The 23,832-nt window shown below is 36.4% G+C and overlaps 1 protein-coding gene across 4 annotated transcripts in view; it reads left to right on the plus strand.

Moving 5' to 3' along the window:
- The window catches only part of LOC149065461 (histone-lysine N-methyltransferase EHMT2-like), a 178,833-nt gene that overhangs the window by 103,453 nt on the left and 51,548 nt on the right, over positions 1–23,832 (plus strand). For all 4 annotated transcript variants that reach the window (XM_089254034.1, XM_089254036.1, XM_089254035.1 and 1 more), the window contains 3 exons: positions 4,328–4,432; positions 4,517–4,632; positions 6,065–6,103. In XM_089254034.1, the coding sequence (XP_089110160.1) occupies positions 4,328–4,432; positions 4,517–4,632; positions 6,065–6,103 (260 nt within the window). The remainder of the gene's footprint in view (positions 1–4,327; positions 4,433–4,516; positions 4,633–6,064; positions 6,104–23,832) is intronic.

Consider the following 23,832-nt stretch of genomic DNA (forward strand, 5'->3'; position numbering starts at 1 on the left):
TTACTAATTGTTCAGGAAAAACCTTTATGTATGTACCCTCAAAGAAGTCTAAAAGAAATGGCGATCAAACTTTTTGCATCACCTTAGCCTCTGGAAAATTAAATTTGTGGTCTTCACTCCAGCAGTGTAAAGCTACTGTGGACCTATGGACTTCTTGATTTTTAACATACCTCTTATGTTCACCTACATTTCAGAGAGCATTCGATTTTACCAATGTAGCCTTGGGGACAATCTGTGCATGGAATATAATAAATGGCCTATTGCTTAGTTGGTGAGATAGAATCTTTTGGGGGGGAAGGGCTAAGGAAAATTCTTGGGCGTCAAGTCGATGACCTGTATTTGAAAATGACTGAAAATATGTTTGAGCTTCGTAGAGAGAAATGGATTGAAAGGTATGACAGCTATATCTTTACCTAAAAAGGCTTTATTGTTATTGAGAGCGGTCTTGGTTTCAGGTCTCATTTTTTTCTGATGATGCTATTTACCATTTCCGTGTTGAAAGCCCTATCTATGGCAATATCAAGAATGAAGCTGAGTTCCTGATGTAATGAGTCATTGTTGGAGCACATTTCAAAAGCTCTGTGCACATATGATCGAAAACCTGAGGTTTTTGTTTGTATGGGTGACAAAAAATCTTTCATGTTCAGGCAAGGCCATCTTAAGAGCATCATGGGCCCCCGGGCCAAGTGATTTTTCTGAGGCTCTACTTGGCCAATTCTCGAAAAATTCAACTACTACTCATTTTTCTGCTGGGGGTAATGATATGGAAGGGAAGTTTTTCCATTGATAGGGATTTTAACACTGAAATGATAAATAACAAGTAGGCTAATACAAATGCTTGATTACAGTTGCAACAAAAATAGTTTCATCTAAGTATCTCCATAATCTGTGGATCAATAGAGATATCACACACCTAAAGAGGAAAATCCATTGTACCGCCTGTAAATACAAATCCAATGCACTCAAAAAAATTTTCATTTCTACCTCCACTCAAAGTTTTAATAACCTCATCTCTACCCAAAAACCCAAGTACCTTTCCCATTCCTTATCTAATTATTTAAAAACAAATCCTACCAAAGTTTGGAACTTCTTCAGTCTAAAATCTGTTGGGCCCCTATTCTCTCAAAATCTCACACCTACACCTCTCTTCATCTCAACATCAGTTGATCCCCCCACAATATTCCCATTGTTTTCAACTAAATAAGGTACTTTAAAATTACTAAAAAAACCTTATTCTAAAGGCTCTGATGATATTCTAAACTCCATTTTGAGCCAAAGAAATCTCTGACTATCTTTTAATCATATTTAATGTCTCACTAAATAACGCCATCCTCCCCACCAATATCGGAAAATAAATAAAATTATTCCCATCCACAAATCTAGTCCACTCTCAGACTCCCTTAACTTTAGACCAATATCTACTACTTCATCCTGTTAAGATTTTTGAACAAATTGTAGCAAAAGAAATCTGCACCCATTATTAATTTATTTTTTGCTCTATTAATTTATTTTTTTCTTTCTCAACCAACACGGCTTCAGACAATCCCTATCTACAATATCCCAACTGCCCCTTTTCATTCATGACCTTTCCAAAGCCATGGATAAAATTTACAAACTGATATCTCTCATTTTCTTGGATTTCTCTAAAGCCTACTATAAAGTTCCTCATGATAGATTTCTCCTTAAACTTTCAAATCTTGGTCTGAATGTACAATTGCTCAAATGGTTTGAAGCTTTCCTAAAAATCATAAACAATTAGTCCATCATGACTCCCCATTTGCCACCATAAATTCAAGTACGCCTCAAGGAGCAATCCTCTCACCTTTATTGTTTCTAATCTATATAAACGATCTCTCTCTGACACCCTCAACTGCGCAACTAGATTTTTTGCTGATGACTGCATGTAATTTATCGTATCATTAATCACGAGTCCGATCAAGAAATTCTCCAACATAATCTAGTTTCCATCTCATACTGATGCTCACTTTAGCACATGCCTATCAACATTTATAAAACAGCTTTCATGAGAGTTTCTCATAAATTACTTCCTCTAGAATGTTCATAATACTCTATCAATAACGTAACTATATCCCAAGTTTCTCAAATTAAATATCTATACTACTAAACCACACATGTACCTTATCCATATTCCTCTGTTGAACCTCTAATGAATTGGTACATGCTGGAATGTACGTGTTATGAACTTGACATGAAGTTTGTTTCTGCATAATGTTTATTGTGTGTGGTGCCGCTATCTGCCATCAGTTTTTTTAACTATGAGTGAAAGTGTAATGATTGAATAACTGTATCGTTGTAGACCTGTTGATCTCTGTGGTAAGACTTTTTCATGGGGAGATCAGCCCTCATTTGCGCCTCGAAGTTGAGAATCACAGGAAACCAATTGCAGCCGAATACCACTGTGGCGACGGTGGGGTTTAAACCCAAATTAAATACCTGGGTGTCATTATCTCGGCTGATTTATGTTGGAATAATTATGTCGATTATATTTACCAGAAATGTCTTAATAAACTTTTCTTTCTTCACCCACACAACCTAAAACACTCTACTCAAGATGTCTGACTTCTCTGATACCAAACTTATATTTCTCCCATACACTCATATGCAGTTGAGGTCTGGGACCCCATATTGAGAGTAACATTAACAAATGTGAATCTATCCAAAATAAATCAACACGCTTTAGTCACGACTGCTGGTCCTCTTTTAGTTCCGTTTCCGATCTTAAATACAAACTTAATCTCCACACACTCGCTATGCATCAACTTATCTCTCGATTAGCCATGCTTTAAACGATTATTCATGGTAATTTAAGCACAATATGTCCAATATTCCGACTAAGCCTTCCTATGTCTTCAATAGACTTGGTCAGTCCAAAAAACTAACACATATTTTTGCCTCTACCGACTGTTTTAAATATAGCCTCTTTCCTAATACCATAGATCAGCGGTTCTCAACTGGTGCTCTGTGGCCACGAGAAAAATATAAAAAAAAAACAGCAAATTTCAAAACATTATAAATATTTTTAAATCATAAAAATAAATCAGTATCTTTGACAAATAAATAAAAAATATGCCCACGGGGCTCCGCCATAGAAATTTTTTATTAAAAAGTGCTCCATGAGCACTTTTTAAAAGGTTGAAAACCACTGAACCAATCATCTATGGTGATTGGAACAAACTCCTCTCTGCTATTGTTGATTCCCCTACAATTATTGATTTATTGTCCAATGTTACAAAATATATGTGTGTAAATCAACCACATCTTGTGTAGGTCTCTAGGCCAACAATATTGCATAAATAAATAAATTTAACCGGTTCGCTTTTGGGTTACCAATGAAGTTTGGGGTACGAGGAAAAGATAGGGAGAGCTCGAATGTATTTCTTTCATTTGCTTCGAGACTAAATATTTCGTCCCTGTACTCAAAGAGGTAAAAACTCATCATGAAGTGGCATTAAGATGACTTATTAGAAATGGATGATATGACCATTTTTATGTCAATTTTTAGACACGACTTTCAAAAATTTCATTTATGAAGTTGGTATCAATGCATGGTACAACATATACATGGCTAGGCTTATCAGGGCATGAGAAATGTTTAAGACCTGTGGGTGCCAGGAAACTTTGATTTCTGAATCAATCATGGGGTGGCTTGGACCAGTACCACAAATCTTTCCGGTAGAGGCAGATGAATTTCGATTGTCCGAGTGGAATGGTGGTAAGATGCTCATCTACCACTGTGAAGATAGCCATCAAGTCCCAGGTTCAAATCAGGGGAAGAATATAGATAACAAGATATTTTCCCTAACAAGCTTTATGTGTCTACGGATAGATGGCGCTTTCATTTCCAACCCAATGTTCATTTCCAATGACAGTAAATTGCAATATAATGATATGGCTGGAGTTGGTGTTTGGTGAAGTAATAGTGCCACAAATTAGCACAGGTGTTCAAGCGCCCATAGCACCCTTGGCTTCAACGCCACTGATGGGTATCAATGCACATTTATAATCAGGCCCGTAGCCAGAAGTTTCTTTCGGGAGGACCAAAGTGATAGAACAATCGATTTGGCCATCTTTCCCCCTTTTTTTCGGTTATTTTCTCACATTTTGGGGGCAAACACCAGACCCTCAAGTCCCCCCACTATGGCGTTGATTATAATTAAATATGTAAAATATTGTAAGTCATCTAAATCTGAAATTTATTTGTCATTGCTATAAATGATGATTTCTCCAATTTCCTGCTTGTAATACATCAGTCAAAATGTCCTGAATAACTTAATTCTCTTTCACATACTTTCCCTTTAAATCTAAGGATGATGGAGGTTGGACACCTATGGTCTGGGCAGCTGAGCATGGCCATGCTGAAGTGGTAAGGTACCTTCTTGGCAGAGGTGGAAATCCAGAAATCAGAGACAACGTAAGCTGGTGAATCTCTAAGTAATTTTGCACATAATTTGCATGTTTAATATGACTTCTTAAATTTTCTTGCATTTGTTCTTAGGAAGGAAATACAGCACTACATTGGGCAGCATTTTCAGGAAATGTTCAAGTATGTGCCTTGTGTCTTGATGCTGGATGTGATGTCAATGAAAGCAATGAGCATGGCGATACTCCTCTGTATGTGATCTTTGTTTCATTATCAGTTTTGAGAACTATATGCATGAGTATTGTAATTTCTGCTAAATAAGTCATACCAAAAAAAAAATGACCGGAGGAAAAGTTTCCATAAGAAGAGTGCAGCTTTTCACATATCACAGCTTTATATAAGCTGCATGTACTGTTTGTGGAGATCTTTGCAGTTTAGTTTGTGGGTTCTACACAGGTCCCCACAGTCAATTAACTTTGTGTTCTTGAGAAATGAATGTTTAGAATCATCTCTCCCAATAGCTTAGAAGAGTGCTCAAGTTCTTGTTTTAAATTTCATACTTTCTGTTTCATCCTTAGCCTTTCAATGTTCCTAATTGGTAACTGGTTTTATTAATGAAAACAAAATATTTCTCATTCATGAAAGTACTTGATTTTCTTTCCTGAAGGTAGGTGTAAGATTCCAAACTTAATTTAAAAAACAAAAATTTCACTCATTTCAGCACTTATGTCATAAATTTAATTTTTTTAAACCGCCTATTTTTAAGAAAGAATAATATAGACGGAGTTTTTTGTTTTTAATTTTAATGTTGCCATGAATGGGCAAGTTCACAAAACATTGAAAAAAATGTTTTTCATATATTTTTTAGTTGATATATCTAAACTTAAGGATCAGAAGGGGATAAAAAGGAGAAATTATAAAAAATAATCCAAATTTTAATTCAGCCGGTAAAAGGTTAGTATATAAGATGTCCCCCCTTAACCTTGCCACATCTACACCACTGACCATAAGCTCATTGGCATCAAAGGTTACCACTCCTGTAGCCATATGCAGCCCAGTTTATTGTAGTGTGGCCACACACTGCATTTGCAGTAGCTCGCAACCTTTTGAGTCAGGGGACTGATGAAAGAAACATTAGAGCAAATTGGATTCATTTTCCTTCCATGGTGTCAGGTATCTCAGAAGGAACTGGAATCAATTACATTTGGATATGATGGTTTTATTGTAGATTAAAATAAATTTAATTCTATTGTGTAAAAGTGACAGAAGAAAAAAGTTTTGTATAATCGCTGCACACTACAGCTTCACATAAGCCATGCGCAATTTGCATTCAAGAACTAAAAAATGTTTTATAAAAAATTTAATAAAAACTTGATTATTTACATTTTACTTACTTTTAGTTTTCTTTGAGAATTTTATAATATATAAACATTATATATTATAATCCCCCGAAGTCAAAATGTTCATAAACATTCATTAGAATCTCTTAAGTTTTAATGCCAGAAAAAAGTTATCAGTTATAGGCTGTATTTTTGAATTAGCTGGCAAGAGGTGAAAGTTAACTTTATTAGAAATTAAGGCTGTAATATATTACTTAAATTATTTATACTTTGTGTGTACAAATGAGACCATGCATTTTAGTGCTTTTGAAAATAAAAATTCTAAGATGTAATACGATTTCAGGCATATTGCAGCCAGACAAGACCATTCTGAATGCATAGAGTGAGTAATTAAAATTTTCCCATTTAATTATTTTCAAGTCATATTTCTGTTCCATTATCTATTTTGATTTTATTGTGGTGAAACTTCAATATAACAATATTCTGCGGAGCCACAAAAAATATAATTTTAGAAGAATTATCGTTATATCAAAAGGCAAAATTATCCTTACATGTGATCAAATTTACGCTGTCATATTTTCTACATTGACATAGGGCACATTATTGGTGACGTCACGATCGGCAGCGCTGATTCCAAACAAATGTGAACTGGGTGATATTATAAAGGAAAACTCCATAGGACGTAGGTGAGTCTCTTTTTAAATTATTTTTCTAAAAAAATATGATCAAATAAGACTTGTGAGCTCTTGAAATGGAAACTTCAAACTCTTGTGAACAGTGTTAAAAATATAATGATAGTTTGTCTCTAATTAGCTATGAAAGCTTTTTATTTCCCGCATGCTATCTGTTCATGTGCATTTGGCCTAATTGCTCTGAATATATTTATTTCATTAAATTTGAATTTTGTCCCGATAATTCTGGAATTAATTTTTCAATTAACTTTAAATTTTCATCAATTATGAACTTATTTCTTTCAAAAACTCTTAATTTTTTCATAATTTATTACTTTTAGCAATTCTAAAATTACTCTTGACAATTCCAAAATTATTCTCAATAATTCTGATTTCTATCAGTAGTTTTGCAATTATTGCTTTCAGTAATTCTATGACTATTTTTCCATTAATACTTGGATTGGATTTTGAATTTATTGGTGCAAGGACCAATTTGGTCAAACTGCGCCAAAAAGACCACATAATTTATTATATTATTATATATTATCATATATAATATATAAACTGAAGAGCCAAAAAAACTGGTACAGGCATGTGTATGCAAATAAAGAGATATGGAACCAATCAGAGTACGGCGCTGCGGTCGGCAACGCCTATATAACACAACAAGTGTCTGGCATAGTTGTTAGATCAGTTACTGCTGCTACAATGGCAGGTTATCGAGATTTAAGTGAGTTTGAACGTGGTGTTATAGTCGGCACACGAGAGATGGGACATTTTTCATAGAGGGGAAAAAATTACCCAAAAACAAATTTGTTCGATTGAAGGTGGATTCAAGTGATTCATGGATTTAATGCAGGAATCAAATGCATGGCTACTAGGATAAATACGACTAAACAGATAGCATGCGAGAAATAAAAAGCTTTCGTAGTCAAAAAGAGGAAAATTATTCATATATTTTTAACATTGCATGTTCACAAGAGTTTGAAGTTTCCATTTCAAGATCTCACAAGTCTTATTTGATCGTGTTTTTTTTGGAAAAATAATTTAAACAGTGACTCACGTCCTATGGTGTTTTCCTTTATAATTTTGCCCAGCTCATGTTTGTTTGGAATCAATGCTGTCAGTCGTGACGTCACACCAGGGGTGGCCAAAGCGAGGGTGCAAGGAGTGAGTGCAGCGCACCCGGGTGGCAGGTTGTAAGGGGCGGCACGTAGACTTTAGTTAAGACCCTAAAATTTAACAAAGTAAAAATTCACGACATCATGTTTTTGAGACATACTTCGACAATGGAAACATTGAGAAAATAGACAGGGCCTTTGACCGTAATACCAGAAACTAGAATGTAAGCTATCGGGGCGACTCAAGACAAAATCTGTACCCGTGCAGGACTTATTTTTTGCTACTCCTGTCTGTCCCATCATAGCCCCTACGTCCAGCATGAGGGCCCCTAGGCTGGAATCTTTCGCTGGACACAAGCCGATATTTTCCATGTGGCCCCTTCTACAGTTAATTTATAGTATGAAAAAAAAAATTTCTGCCCCTTCCAGAGCAGACAGAAAACATTTTCTTTGATTTTTTTTCAGCCAATATCTTTTTTTTTTTACCCATTCACCTCGGATTTATCACCCCTCTTTGCGCGGCGCCCTGAGCTGCCGCAATGAGTGACAAGGCCAAGCACCGCCCCTGTACTCTATCACAAGGCGCAAGTGTGCATTTTGGCTCCTCTCATCCAGAATAGTCAAATGAAAACAAAGGAAAAATTAGGCTTCAAACTTGTCCTTTCCCTGGAATGCAAGAAACACCTTTGAAAAAATTTCCTTAATAAAAAAATAAAACCTTGTTATACATCTCATCCTTATAGGATAGGTAATGATGGCTCATAAAGATAATTGCTGGTTCAAGGATTAAGTTATCTGGTACTATTAAGAATGGTAAAATAATTCTGGAACCAAAAAAAACTACCAGAAAAATCTACTTCAAAAGCGGGACGTATATTCACGCACATTTTGCACGGTACACAACGGTATGTGGCAAAGCCGCTTGTAAGTTAGTGCAGCTGTACTCTTAATGCAGCTTTGGTATGTGGCTTTCTTCTCAAACGTATCTCTTGGTCCCCTTTCACAAAAGCCCTGCCAGCCACCTGCCATGGTCGCGGCATATGAGGCTTTGCACCCTGGCGGCAGGAAGTTCGAGCCGCCCCGCGTCACACTAATGCGCCGCATTGTTAATACCATCAGAAAATGCACTTTTATCTATTTATTTGCCGCAAAAAATTGAATATATAATTGATTAATTTATTATAAAAATTCACTAAGATGCATTGCCCCTCCCCCATAAAGAAGTTTACCGCATTGCACTTTCATGTCTTATACAGAAAGCAGTAATACCAATAACTTACTTTAGCGTTCAGTAAATTTTTAGAGCAAAATATTGATGTTATCAGATCAGAGATGCCATTGAGCGCGTCAAATACCCGAAATTTCGAAAACTATGCATAAAAATTTTATTTTATTATAAAAATTTATATTATATAGTTCCTAGAAAAAGAGGGAAAAAGGAGACTCCAAGTAGAGAGAAAAAACCCCCAATTTTTTTTTCCTTCTTTTCACAGTCTGTCACGATCGCGCGGCTTTGAAAAAGTGGTTTTACAACTTTTTATACTACTGTACTGATATACACGCTCACACATTGAAGATATTAATTAGTTGCTTCCTTTTTTGAGGGTGACCATACGTCCCGTATTTTCCGAGATAGTTTCGATATTTTTATTTTTCTGGCCGTCCTGACTTTTTGGCAAGTGTTCCGGTTTTTCCCGTTTTCTACATGAAGCTTACGTGAATTTTTTATTCTTTATTGAAATCAAAAATTGAGAAATTATTTTTCAACTCATAAATTATGTTATAATTACAACTATAAGTAAGAGCATTAATCTCCCACATTTGTCTTTGTGAATTTTTTTTTCGTGAAATTCATTTTAATTCACTATAATTTGCAGTAATGCTTCATTTCCAGCCATTGTCATTTTTCCGTAATTTCACCAATATTTGGCAACTTTGTTTAGTTTTGGCGTCAATTGACGATATCCCGTATATGGAATCCCGATTTTCCGCGAGGAAATATGATCAGCGTACTTATTATAAATGCCGTCAGATAGCCGCGAAAGTACCGTAGTTTCCGGTATGTGATCGGAAGGGAGGAGAAACTCCGAAATTTTTAAATTCTGTACACACACACAAACAAAAACACACACACAACGGCCCTGAGAGGGCAGGTTAAATTGAGACGGCAAACCAATTTAGCACAAATTGAGACACGGGGTGACACTACGCTAATCGCGCTGCTATTGAGCCGCAGATTTTCATGTCCAGCGTGCGCGATTCTTTCGTATTCGGTAGGAGTTTTTAAAAAATAAACCGTTATTTTGATAGAGTTCGCATTCTCTTATGAAAAATGTTTAATATCAACGTTATTTACATAAACATGGTATTATCAATTATTTCTTTAATTCCTTAATTATTTTATTTCTTTCTGAATTTTTATTAAATATTGTGTTTTCCAAGGTTTTGACTTTTCATTAGCTCTAAATTTTCATTCATTATGGGATTAATGTCGGAAATTAATTTCTGAAAAATTCCATTAATTAAATACCATTAGTTTCGGAATTTTCATTCATTTTAATTTCTGTTAATTATATGATAATCTTTATTTAATTTTATTAATTGTGTGATTCATTCTAAATTTTGAATTTTCTTAAATTCATTTTCACTCATTTAATAACATTTTCATTAATTAATATTAATATTTTCATTAACCCCGAATTAATTTTTATCCATCCTAAATTTGCGTTAATTTTTATCCATTTTCAATTTTGATTAATTTATGTAAATAGTTTTCATAGTTTTTTTAAGGAACAGAAACATCTGAATTTCCCAATAGATTTTTAATTATTCACTAATTTTGAATTGTCATCAATCCTGCTATTTTATTATTTTTTTAGTGTTCACGTTTTTATATACATACGGTATTTTGATATATATTTTTCAGTATTCCCGTAGTTTATATTTTAATTAATGTTATGTCTTCATTAATGTCAACTTTAATGACCAATGTATAATATCCTGGCTTCGGGAGCCTCCCAAATGCCAAGGTTCCGGACCTTCGAAATCGTTTTCTTCCGAAAACGCTCGTGCACTGGGAATGCCTTCCAATATGCGCATCCCCTCGCTAAGGCGACTTGATAAGGACTTGACCTATCTATAAGTTAGTGTGCTAATTTCGCCGCTAAATGCACCGCTATTCGGCGATTACACGATTTCAACCAATCACGTCTCTTCTTGGTTTATGATAATTCCCACTACCTTAATATCGTACGATCTGTTGTGCTTTCGGCCACAAGGTGGCTTCGTTATGTAATTACTGGAATGTTATTCTGAAAGATTAACACGCTGTTATATGCCAAACAAACATTATTTTAATTCGCGTAAGGAAAGGATTAAAATTCCGTGGTTAATGGTAGCGAGTGATGAAGTGATAATAAATTTCAAAAAAAAAAAAATTTCACTAACAGTATATGCTTTTGGTGATAAACAGTTTTAAGACCCTTTCCGTCAGCCGAGTTAGTGTAGGTGACAGTGCCGTCTTAACGCATGGGCCTACCCGGGCCTCAAGAGAAAAGGAACCTTGTAAAAAGAAGATTTGGTTGAAATTTTCTATAATTTATCTGGTAGGGCCTCAGAAAAACCACTTGGCCCGGGGGCCCATGGTGCTCGTAAGACGGTCATGGTAGGTGATAGTGTATTGGATTGCGAATCTGAAGACCAGGGTTCGAATTCAGTTCGTGAAAGTCAACTTTTTTGAACTCCTCGTCAGAAAATGGTTTAAACATTTTAATTCTTTTTGCTGATGCAATACAACTTACAATATATCTTTCGGACTCTTAAAATACAAGTACTGTAACAGTTAAATATTATAACAAAAGCATGCAGAAGAAATTACGACCATTAATGTTATAAAAAACGTAGTTGTCTTTTAGTGTCTTTTCTTTTCTTAAGTTCCGATTTTTAAATATTTTATAGCTGTTTACGACTAATTAACGTGAATAATATACATGTATATATTTTTTTATACAATAATTTTTCTGTTTATTTTTAGTCGATTTGCTATCGAAAATTGCATATTGGAGAAATATTTTACTAAAATTTGAAAAGGTTTTCGTGATCCGCCCCTTTAGCTGTTTGAATATTTCAGTTTGTACCGAATTTATAATGTATTTATATTTTGCCGAATCTTAAAATTTTGGTATATAAATCAATGAAATATTATAACAAAAAATATGTAGAAAAAATTTTATCAAGACCAATAATAATGCTTTAAAAAAATGTAATTCCTTTTAGTATATCTTTACTCTTCTGAAGTTCTGATATTTAAATAGATGTTTAAATATTTCATAGTTGTTTGCGATTTTTAACATGCACGAATATATTTTTTCATACTATAATTTATCGGTTTATTTTTAGTCGATTTACTATCGAAAAATGCGTTGATAAATTTGAGAAATTTTTTACTAAAATTTACAGGATTTTCTATCACATTTTCAGAAATTTGAAGTCGTTATCCTCCTTTAACTGTTTGAATATTTAAGTTTGCTTTGAATGCATAAATTTTTTGGTTTAAAAATTAAAATCGTTATTATTGAAAATGGCGCGATTGCACATTTGAAATGCTTCGCGGAAAATCAGTGGAAATGTCTACCTTGTTTGCACCACTGTTCCGCGATCAGGTACGAAAATGAAGATATCGTAGAGGCTGAAGCAACGTGATTGGCTGTGTGGAAAAAATTACGAAAAAAATCGTGTAATCGCGGAATAGCGGTTGCATTTGCGAAATATGCATTCTAGTGCAGCGGTTTTCAACCTTTTTTGACCCATGGAGCCCTTTCTGGTATATAATTTCTATGACGGAGCCCCGTAGGCCTATTTTCTATTTATTAATCAAAGTTGACTTATTTTTATTATTTGAAAAATATTTATAATTTTTTTCAAATTTACTGGGTTTATTTTTCTCGACCGGCCGCGGAGCCCCCGGAAGTTCACACGGTTGAGCACCACTGTTGTAGCCCCTCGCTAAGACGGTTCTATAGGGGTTCTACCATCGAGCAGCTGGCTCGGTTCCTTTCCGCGTACCCCCAACCCCGAATCCTCCGGACTCCCCCCCCCCCCCAATCTGTTTCACCCATTACAGTTTTCGGAAAACTTAAAAAAAAGGTACACGTATTAAATTAAATGGTCTATTTTTTTTCATTATTTAGCTTTTTTTATTTTCCAAGTAAGCAAACAAATTAACACAAATTTTGGGAAAAAAATTAATGTGATGTTTGGGACTGTATTGAATTACAAAGTTTTTTAAAAAATTAGGCTCAAAAGAGGATAAATACAAACTGAAATCTGGAGTGCGTTCAATTTGCATCTATATTTATTTTTTATGTAAGTATACGAGAAGAAAACGCCCGTTCAACAAGCTCAGTGCTAACAAACGGCAACAAAAATATTATGGCTTTTCTAGAAAGTTCAACGTATTCGTCACCGCGGCAAGCCCAAAAACTGACTAGGTTCACCATCCCGTCATTGAAGAGGATGTTCAGAGGGGTATCTGATGAGAGCTCCAGCGATTTATCTTTTTCTGGAATCGACAATCAAGCCGGTTGAAAATAGTCTTCTTTGAAAGGATTAGATATCCATCGATCACCCATTTCCGGCTCTGAAAAATATTTTTCAAACGAGGATTTTAATCCTTCCAAGTGACCGACTGTTAAATTTAGCTCGGCTTGTGACAAGAAATCGTGAAGTGTTTCAAACACTTCCTAAAAAAAAAGGGCTACCTCGTTCCGAAGTTCGAACAGCAACGTCAGGACTTAACCCCGGGACAGCCACCTAACTTCGGTGTACAAGAGCAAAGCGTTGTGAAGGATGTCCATATCTTCCCACAACCAGAGCCGTCTTAAGAGTATCATGGGCCCCCAGGCCAAGTGGTTTTTCTGAGGCTCTACCAGGTACATTCTAGAAAATTTCAACCGGATCTCATTTTTGTTAAGCCCCCTCTTCTCTTGAGGCCCCCCGGACCGTGCCCGGGTGGGCCCATGCGTTAAGACGGCACTGCCCACAACAATTTAAACAACCTCTAGTTGATAGGATTCACCTTGACAAAGTTGAAAACCTTGATCGCTTCATCAAGAACGTTTCGCAAATTTGGAGGCAACGGTTTCGATGCAGGGATCTGTCTGTGAATATAGTAGTGAGTCCATTTCATTTTGGGAGAGACTTCTGCCACGCGTGCACGACGGCCCCAGTAGCAACCTTCCGTGGATTTTCTTCCATCTCTTGTGAGCCCAATGCATTTTGACCATTGAATTCTTTTTCAACGAGATAATGATCAATTGCTTCAAATAAGTCTTAAACAGTCGTACGACCCCTTCAATGGGTGACAAATAAAAAACTTCGAGTTATCTTTCAAGTACTTAGCAATTAAAAGTAGCACAGAATATTGCTCAAAACGTCGGTACTTTCGTCGACTTGGATAGAAAAAAAATTCACCTTTGACATGACTTATGACTGTGCTCTCAACATCGCCTGACTTGTCCTGTATTCTTCGAGACATTGCATTATTTGACAGAGATATCTAACTCATTATATAAGAGTACTTCCCTCTTCAAACATGCATCTGACAGCATCTTTTCACCAATAGTGTGATTTTTTTTCCTCGTCTCGCAATGCGATAGCTAATATAGTAGGAGGTTTCGGTAGCTTTGGCAGAATCACTTTTGGAAGATTCAAAATATGTTTTCAGGTTTACAGGTGCACGGTATTTCATTTCGGTGTTTCAGTCCGCTTCCGCACAGATCTAGTTTTTAGCCACTGATCCATAGCGCAAATCGCGTGAGTAGTAGGTGCTTGGTAGAAAAGTTGACGCAGAAAATTGTGGGAATAATACGCACACGTCTCAATACAAACGCCCACAACAAAAGTTAAACACAACACGAATTAATTTTTCGCTTTTATGCACAGCCCCGCATGTGTCAAGAATCAAATCTAAAACGCAGAAGTAAAGTGAGCCGAAAGGAAGGAGTTCACGAATCCCGATCGTGAGGGTTGGGGGCGGGAGGCCGACTCTTCCAGCGGACACAACCCCTCTTTTATAGAAGATTTTATTGATAGGGAAGACCAATATATTACAACTGACAATATCAGTAAAAACCTCTACCTATTTTTAAAAAAATTCTTTTTAATGTTTTTAATTATTTTGTTTTTTTAGATGGATGGCCGCCATTACCATTTTCTTTTCGCGTACCCCTTAACGACCTCTCGCGTACTCCCGGTTGGGAACCGCTGTATTAGGCAAAGCGCAAATTGAGCCGCGTGCATCGTTCGTGACACGAAGCAGGGCAGCACTCTGTTTTGCGGCCAACGGAAATCAGAAAGACAGCGCAAATTGAGACACGAGGTGACACTACGCTAAGCGCGTGTACGCGTGCACTGGTTGGCGCTGCTGTTGAGCCGCAGATTTTCGTGCCCCGCGCGCACGATTCTTCGTATTCGGTAGGGGTTTTTTAAAAATTAAACCGTCATTTTGATAGAGTTCGTATTCTCTTATGAAAAATGTTGTTTAATATCAACGTTATTTACATGTATAATCAATTATTTCTTAAATTAATTAAAGAATTAATCAATTAATTAAAGAAATAATTAATTCCTGAATTATTTTCTTTCTTTCTGAGTTTTTATTAAATATTATTGTTCTTTCCAAGGTTTTGACTTTTCATTAGTTCTAAATTTTAATTCATTAAGGAGTTATTTTTCGGAATTCATTTTGGGATTCATTAATTTCAGAATTCATTATAGGATTCATAATTTCGGAATTCATTATGGGATTCATTAATTTCGGGATTTTCACTAATTTTTTTTATTCCAAATTTAGAAAAATGTCATTAATTCTGAATTTTTATTAATTTTTAGAGAAATCTACTCGTTTTTTTAATAGCCTACGAAATATTTTCCATTAAATTTCTGAATTCGGCTTTAATTCCGAATATTCATTAATTATATTTTATCGATCGATAGAGGAATAATTTTTATTAAATTTGAAATTTAATTATTAATTTCACTAATTCTGGTGTTTCACTAATCTATTTTTCCATTAAATATGAATTCCCAGCAGTTTTGGAATTATTCATTAATTTTAAATTGTGATCAATCGTTTCATTTGTTTTAACTTTTCAGAAGTTCCAAATTTTCATTCTTTATGGGATTAATTTCGGAAAAATTCCATTAATTTCGGAATATTCATTAATCCAATTTCTGTTAATTCTGTTAATAATCATACAATAATCGTTGAGTTTATTGTATGATTCATTCTAAATTTTGAATTTTATATATTTTCATTAATTTTCATAAACCTTTAATTTTCATTAAAATTTTTATCCCTCCTAAATTTACCTTAATTTTTATCCATTTTCAGTTTCGATTAATTAATGTAAGGTTGTCATTAATTTATGTACCTTTAGTTTTTTTAAGGAAAAATTCATCAGAAACATCTGAATTTTCAATAGTTTTTTAATTATTCTCTAATTTTGAATTGTCATCAATCCGAATTTTTTATTATTTCTTTGTGTTCACGTTTTTATATACGGTATTTTAATGTATATTTTTCAGCGCATTCCCGTATTTTATTTTTAATTAATGTTGTCTTCATTAATGTCAACTTTAATTACCAATAATCCAGGCTCCGGGAGCCTCCCAAATGACAAGGTTCCAGTCCTCCGAAATTGTTTCCTTTCCAAAACGCTCGTGCACTGGGAACGCGTTCCAATATGCGCATCCCCTCGCTACGCGTGAGGCGTGTTGACGTCATCGTACTCGGGTCCCGCCCACTCGCGAACGCAACTCGATTTTCGCTTAGCTAAGCGCAAATTGAGCAGCTTTCGCGACACGACGCAGGGCAGCACTGCAACGTCCCTTATAAGAGAGTTGCTTGCCCGGTTCGAAATATCCAGTAATTGTAGTGGCAAACGACAAGTGGAAAATTATTACAAATAAACTTTCGCATGAAAATATTATTTATTAGGTTCGAATGTATAAGTTAGACAATTTTAACAGTAGATTAATTCAACATAGAGCCCTCTATTTCACATTGACAGAAAGATACGGTCTCACCGGTTTATGGTCATCAATAGTCAGTCTTCTATGCCGATCGGACATCCGATGTTGATGGTCACTTCGGCGTAGCGTATCCCCGTAAGTATCAGTGGAGGTCTCTCGGTTGAGAGCCGGACCCCCTCGATCAGCTCCAGGGGGCCACTTCGATCAGCTCCAGGGGGCCACTTCGATCAGCTCCAGGGGGCCACTTCGATCAGCTCCAAGGGGCCTCTCGGTTGAGGGCCGGATCTATTCCAACAGTGGCCTCTCGGTTGAGAGCCGGATCTCCAAGATGTTACTTACTGCACGTAGCCTTGACAAAGCCAGCTGCTACGTTACTTTCCGTCTATCATCAGCAATGAAGTATTTCGACTATGAAGATAAATTAATGCTTTCGATTCCGGACCTGCCGGGAAACAAATTCAGATACTATAAACTATTTCATTTTAAATAACTATTAACTTATTTTCACAGCCTAAGGCCAAATGATACGGTAGCACCGGCCTGAAAAATTGAACTGAAATAATACAAATATTTATGTTCACTTCATCTATTCAACTGAGCAACTTGACAATTCTGTTACAGTCGTTTATACGACGTTCAATAGGCCGAGTCAAAACGTTTTATAAAACGTTTTATGTGTAAGTCGAAGTGAATACCTGAGCCTTTTTAAAAAATTATCTCCTTCCCCCATACATATAAAATGTTATGTGTTTAATTGCATTCCAATTCTGTTTAAAAAATATCATTTCATACTTGAGAGGAAATTAAATCACATTTCAAATCATTTAAAGAAATAAAATTTAGCACAACACACATTGGGTACAAAATTGCAACAAAATCTTCTCGACTTGCAAAAAATTTCCCCATCTTGGACTTTTTCTTTTTGGCAGTAGATGATTTTCAATCAGGAGCTTGTTCTTTGGTTTTTTTTCTCTGCTTTATAATCGTTTCAAAAAGTTGAAACGAAGATATTCAACTAGTTTGCAAGATGAACTTTCGTTATCAATTTAAAATTCTTCCAAAATTTCCAGTTTTTTTAGAGAGAGCGACATTACGAACGGTGGATTTGACGCAGTCAGCAAGCAGTGCCGTCTGAATGCATGGACCCACCCGAGCACGGCCTAGGAACTAATTGAAATTTTCGAGAATTCTCCAGGTTGGGCCTCAGAAAAATCAATTGGCCCGGGGGCCCATGATGTTCGTAGGACGGCCCTGTCAGCAAAAGAAGCACCACATTGAAAGAAAATTCTACAGGAAATGATCGAAAGAACTTACTGTGCATGTGTACCGTATCTGTCTATTTTCGGCAGACCTGTACCCCACCCAATGCTTACAGTAGACTTTCTCACCCTCTCAGGATAACGTTGAAAACATAGGGAGAGAAAAAATTCTGAAAGGACGTATGGCCGTCAAAACAATTGAAATCCATTTCTTCGAGACTCTCCACATCTACGTATTCTCAGAAAGAGGCAATAAACAAATCACTTAAGTGTCCACTCTAAATGGTCATCAGCCATCTCGTTGGCAATTTTCGTATACGTCAGCAATTACCCTAAAATTTATGTCTTTTGCGGTGGCAATATGCAAGAACTGTTGCAGCAACGCGCTTTCACTGCATACAAAAATTTTGTGCGCATTTGATGTGGATATAAATTACGTTTTTCTTTTTTCAAAATTTTCCGAGTTTGAGTCGAAGTGAAAACGTCGAATAATTGAGATTTTACATTAAATAAATGAATGAAATATTTTAACATTAAAATGTATTTGTTGTATTGCTGTTTGGTAGCAATTGGTAACAATACATTTTAAAGTTAAACGTCATATAAACATGAAAGTCGTATAACTGAGTGATGTATGAACGAGGTTACTCTGTAATTTGTAGATATGCCCTATTAAAAGTAAGCGTTTTTAAACTTTACGAAACACAATTAAACAAACATGCAACTGGCCTCGAGGCAGGGCCAAACTCTTCGGACATAGATTTATTATAGTTAACTCTTAATGCTCAAAATAAAAATTTAACAAAAATTTACATTTTTAGCTTTGCTTACCGTTCTTTTGGGCTAGAACCGTAGGATTCATCCACGTGGGAAAAAAATTAATCCTTTATGTACACAAACTTGTTCAACTATTTTACTAAAAGATTTCGAAGAACTGTATTTTTGCAGACGCGAACCGTAAATATTTTTCTGTTCAACCGATCCAACAAAATGTCGTATATGAATAGAAGTTTTGATGGGAGATGATTCTAGATATTCTGGAAACCTTGGGGAGATGTGTCCTCAAGACAGTACAGCGAATAAAAAAAGGCCGATGCGAAAAATGTAGCCTTTTTTTCCAGAAGCAAGGGAAAAAACCCCTTGATTTGTTCGGAGTGGGTCATTGATCATTTGATCATTTTTGTCGCACCACGGTCATTTTCTGCACACGAGGGCTAATTAGACCGGGACCTACAATTTATTGCCGATTCCGAACGGCAGGCTTGTTTTTCATACTCATCGAGAGGTTGGTGCGCTAACCCCTCGATGGGGGACTCCCTGCGGTAGCAATTTTTGCTGCGGTCAAATCGCCGTTTTTTGTTGTACCCCTGTGTCAGGAAAGTTTTCTGACAAGGACGAACTGGGTATCGAACTCGCGACACCTCTGAACATCCTTTGGTACTTTAGGCGAGCATCTTATCGACCGGGCTACCGCGCCCCCCTCCCGGAGTGGGAGGGGATTATTAGAGGGGCCGTGAGCGAAATCACGTGATTCAGTACACACGTCATTACAGCGATTTCGTACAATACTTTTTGCGGGAAAACGCTTTAAACGAGAAATCTCGATGACTATCAATCAGAGTTGGCACGAAAGAGTCACAAAATAAGTCGCACTAAGGAGGAAAACGTTATATGCGGGATCCACTGTATTTTGTACAAAAGCTTGCAGCAAAGCTTTCTCAGTATCATAACGAGAGTAGGGCTGGCGGAGCTTCAGGCCTGGGGCCTGGACTATTCTTGTCATTTTGTTTTCTTTCTTCACACTATTAGTTCACTATAGAGGGGGTCCGCTGAAGAGCGCAGCCTACGGGGCCCCTGTTCCAGGGTGGTGGGGGGGGGGTTCATGTGCTTTATCGGCACCCAAAGGCAATTTCACTCTGGAATACGACATGTGTTTACGCCAATTTTCGTTTCTATCCAGAGATTATGACCTTCTACAAACTGAAACAGTAGGGGTCGCGCTGTCGCCCTGAGGACACACACAAAATGCTGGTGTCCTTGACCATCACAATGCCTTTTTTTCGTTCCTAGGAGAACGACTATATATTCTAGAAACCTTGTGCCATCCAAGAGTGGGGGGGGGGGGGGCTTGTACAATGTTCTTTTCTTCGTTTCCGTTTGGTTTTTTTTTTTTTCGTTGACTTGTACATGTGTATAGTTGAAAAAAATTTCAATGAGAATAGAAGGTACGTAGTTCAAGATATCCGTCCATACGACTATAAATTGATATGACTGATATAAAAGAGTTCTGTCTATTTTGCTATGGAACATATCTGAAAGAAAAAAAATCGGAAAGACCTTTCCACGGGCCCCCCAGACTCCTGGGCCCCAGGGCTGGAGCCCTGTCAGCCCTCCCCCATGTGGGGGCCATGGGCGGAGATACGGGGGGTGCGTGGGGGCATTGACCCCCCCTCCCCCAGCGTCAAAGGTGGGGTCAACTGATCTAATGTATATATGAATTGACATCATCATCTTGCCCCCCCAGTGATGAGCAGGTGAAGGAAGAATGAAAGTTTTATGAAGGAGCGATAAAAATGTTTTGGAAGGGACACAAAATGTGTCACAAGATCTAGGGAGAATCAGACGCTGGAAGTTGCATGATGGATGATCTTGACAACCATCGAGCAACGTTTATGTGCATTATCAGATAAAGAGCACCCCATGGGCGGAGATACAGGGGGCGTGGGGGCCCCCATCATCAAAGGTGGAGTCAACTGGTCTAATGTATATATGTATAGACATCATCATCATCATCTTGCCCCCCAGACTTCCAAGTCTATCTCTGCCTATGTATCGCACATGCACGATTCTTCGTATTCGGTGGGGTTTTTAAAAATATAAACAGTAATTTTGATGGAGTTCGCATTATCTTATGAAATATTGTTTAATACGTATCAATGTGTTATTTACATAAACACGGTGTTATCAATTATTTCTTTAATTCCTGAATTATTTTATTTCTTTCTGAATTTTTGTTAAATATTGTTCTTTCACTATAGTTTTGACTTTTAATTAGCTCTAAATTTTCATTCATTAAGGAGTTATTTTTAATTTCATAATTCATTATGGGATTCATTAATTTTGGAATTTTCATTAATACACCAAATTTTTTCACTAATTGCGTGATTGTTTAAAAATTCTGAATTTTGATTATTTTTATCCATCCAGGATTTTCATTAATTTTTGGAGAAAAAAATCCACTTGTTTTTTTAATCAGCCTATGAAATAATTTTTATTAAATTTCAGAATTTGACTTTAATTCCGAATATTCATTTATCAGGATATTTCATCGATTGATGGAGGAATTATTTTCATCAAATCTGAAATTTAATTATTAATTTCACTAATTCTGATGTTTCATTAATCTAGTTATTTTTCATTAAATATGAGTTTTCGGTTTTGTACCGTGAAAATTGCTGTTAACTCCTTCGTCGGCCATCTTGAGCCAACCACCCGTTCAATCCACGTTACCAGTGATGACTTCCGAAAAGTAGGGGAATACCGGCATAAACTAAATGGCATGTAAATGCAGGGCCACAACTAGGGGGAGCAGGTGGGTCTTGTGCCCTGGGCGCTGGACTAGAGGAGAAGCAAATTTTATTCTCAAACCCCTCCTTCAACATTACAACAGGGCGCCAAAATGCACACTTGCCCCGGGTGACCAAGCATCTAGTTGCGGCCCTGTGTAAACGGGTTTTAGTGAAAATCCCTGTTACCAGGAGCTTCCCGGGATATTTTGTTACACATGTAAATGGGGCTTATAACTGCTTTTTCTACATTACACAGGGTGCCAAAATGTGTGCTTGCCCCATTTGAGAAAGTATCTATTAGGTTGTTCTCGGAAAGTAATTTCATTTTTTTTTATGAAAATGTGAAAGACTATTTTCATATAGTGAATAAATATTTTATTGAATTATATATTATCCATTCTGGTCCAATACCTTTTGCCATCTTCCTGGCAGTAGCATGATTCCATGCTCATAAAATTTTTGTTTGCTGACAAAAAACTGATCCAGGTGATTTTTGACCTCCTCATTTGAAGTAAAGGTTTTACCGTCTAAAAAATTTTGTAGAGACCGGAGCAAGTAATAATCAGAAGGTGCCAGATCTGGAGAATATGGTGGGTGTGGCAGTACATCCCATCCAAGCTGTAAAAGCTTTTGGCGAGTTACCAAACTTGTATGTGGTCTCGCATTATCTTGGTGGAACACTACACCTTTTCTATTGATCAATTCTGGCCTTTTCTGTTTAAGTGAATCATTCAATTTGTCCAGCTGATGACAATACACTTCAGAATTGATCGTTGTGTTGTCCGGTAGAAGCTAAAAAAAAAGCCTATTCCTTTGAAATCCCACCAAACAGATAGCATCACCTTTTTTTGATGAATATCGGCTTTCGAAGTGCTTTGAGCCGGTTCATCTTTTTTACTCTATGATCTCTTGCATTTAACATTGTTGTAGAGAACTCATTTCTCATCCCCAGTGATGATGCGCTTCAAAAATGGATCATTTTCTTGACGTTTGAGAAGCAAATCACAAACGGCAATGCATAAGAACATGAACCAATATGTCGAGCTTTGAGATTAAACCTATGCGTTTCAAATGATCATGAACGGTCGAATTCAATAAATTTAATCTCAGTGATCTCACGAGTTGTTATTCGCCGGTTTGCGTCAATTAATGCCTTTATTGTGTCTTCATCAGCTTCAACTGGCCTTCCAAAACGTGGTGCATCTTAAACATCAAAATTGCGGATCGAAATTTTGCAAACCAGTTTTGGCACTGATGTTCTGTCAATACATCTTCTCCATACACATCAGATAATTTTTTTCTTGCCTGAACAGCATTTTTACCTTTTCGATAATAAAGTAAAGATAATAAGTAAAATATGCCGAAAATGCTGCTTTTCACTTTCCATATTTCAAAGGGGACCAACCAAAAACTATGGCGTAGAATCAATTGAACTTTTTCACAAGCAAGCCTTGCTATATCAGCTGTCAAAATATATAATGATTATGCGACTTAAGTGTGAAGTTGGCTGTGAAAAAATACAATTAAGTCCTCTGTTGGAAAAACGAAATTACTTTCCGAACTTAATAGTTGTGGCCCTAGATAGATGACACCATCTACGGAATACAAAACACGCTAAATGCTGGGGGCACACATAAGCACACTTAACTTTCACCAACACAATCTGACATAAAGTGATGGATTAAAGTTGTCAAGGCCACGGGCGCAAAAGAAAATATTGGACCCCTTGAATTAGAAAATAGTGTGAAGTTTTGGTTTTTCTGGGCCCTTCAGAAATCAGGAGCCCCGTGCGCTCACCGTTAAATCTGCCTCTGCTGACATAGCTCCCATATTTAGGTGTGAAAATATGTGGCAGTTAAATGGCGACAGATCAGTGCGGTGGACCAACAGGGACGGAAAATAAAATCATTCTACTAGAAAATCACTTTGCAAGGATTTATATGACACGGGGAATCACACACAGAAGGTAAGTGTCTGAGAGTGCTCACTGAGAGAATCTCATTTGCTTTAAATTTAATCGGAAGATATTATTGAAAGAACTAAGATTTTTTTTAAGGAAATGAAAAATCAGTCAGAAGGGAATTTATAGATTGAGTTATTAGTAAATATATAAATATGTATTCCTCTAACTTTTATCTACAGTCGATCCTGCTTATAACGTTTTTCAAAAAACTGTCGTAAGAAAATGTTGTAAGCAGGAAAACAGTTTAAGTAATTCTCATTAAGATTTCCCATTTAGAGTTGGGACCTTAAAAATAAGTAGCCATACTAAGTGGAAAAACATTCCAAATGGGAATGTTATACACGAAATCAACTGTATATTTGGTTTAGATTTATTACACGTGCTACATTCCATATGTTAAATTCTCAGTGTTAATGGGCTTCTTCGCAAACTTTCCTACTAATAGACAATGAAAGTAAATGAACCTTTGGATAGAACATATTTTTATAAATGAAT

This window comes from Pholcus phalangioides, unplaced genomic scaffold (genome assembly GCF_987345545.1).
Source record: "Pholcus phalangioides strain wild (caught in Gottingen) unplaced genomic scaffold, Ppha-v1.0 ptg000039l_1, whole genome shotgun sequence".
Taxonomy (NCBI): domain Eukaryota; kingdom Metazoa; phylum Arthropoda; class Arachnida; order Araneae; family Pholcidae; genus Pholcus; species Pholcus phalangioides.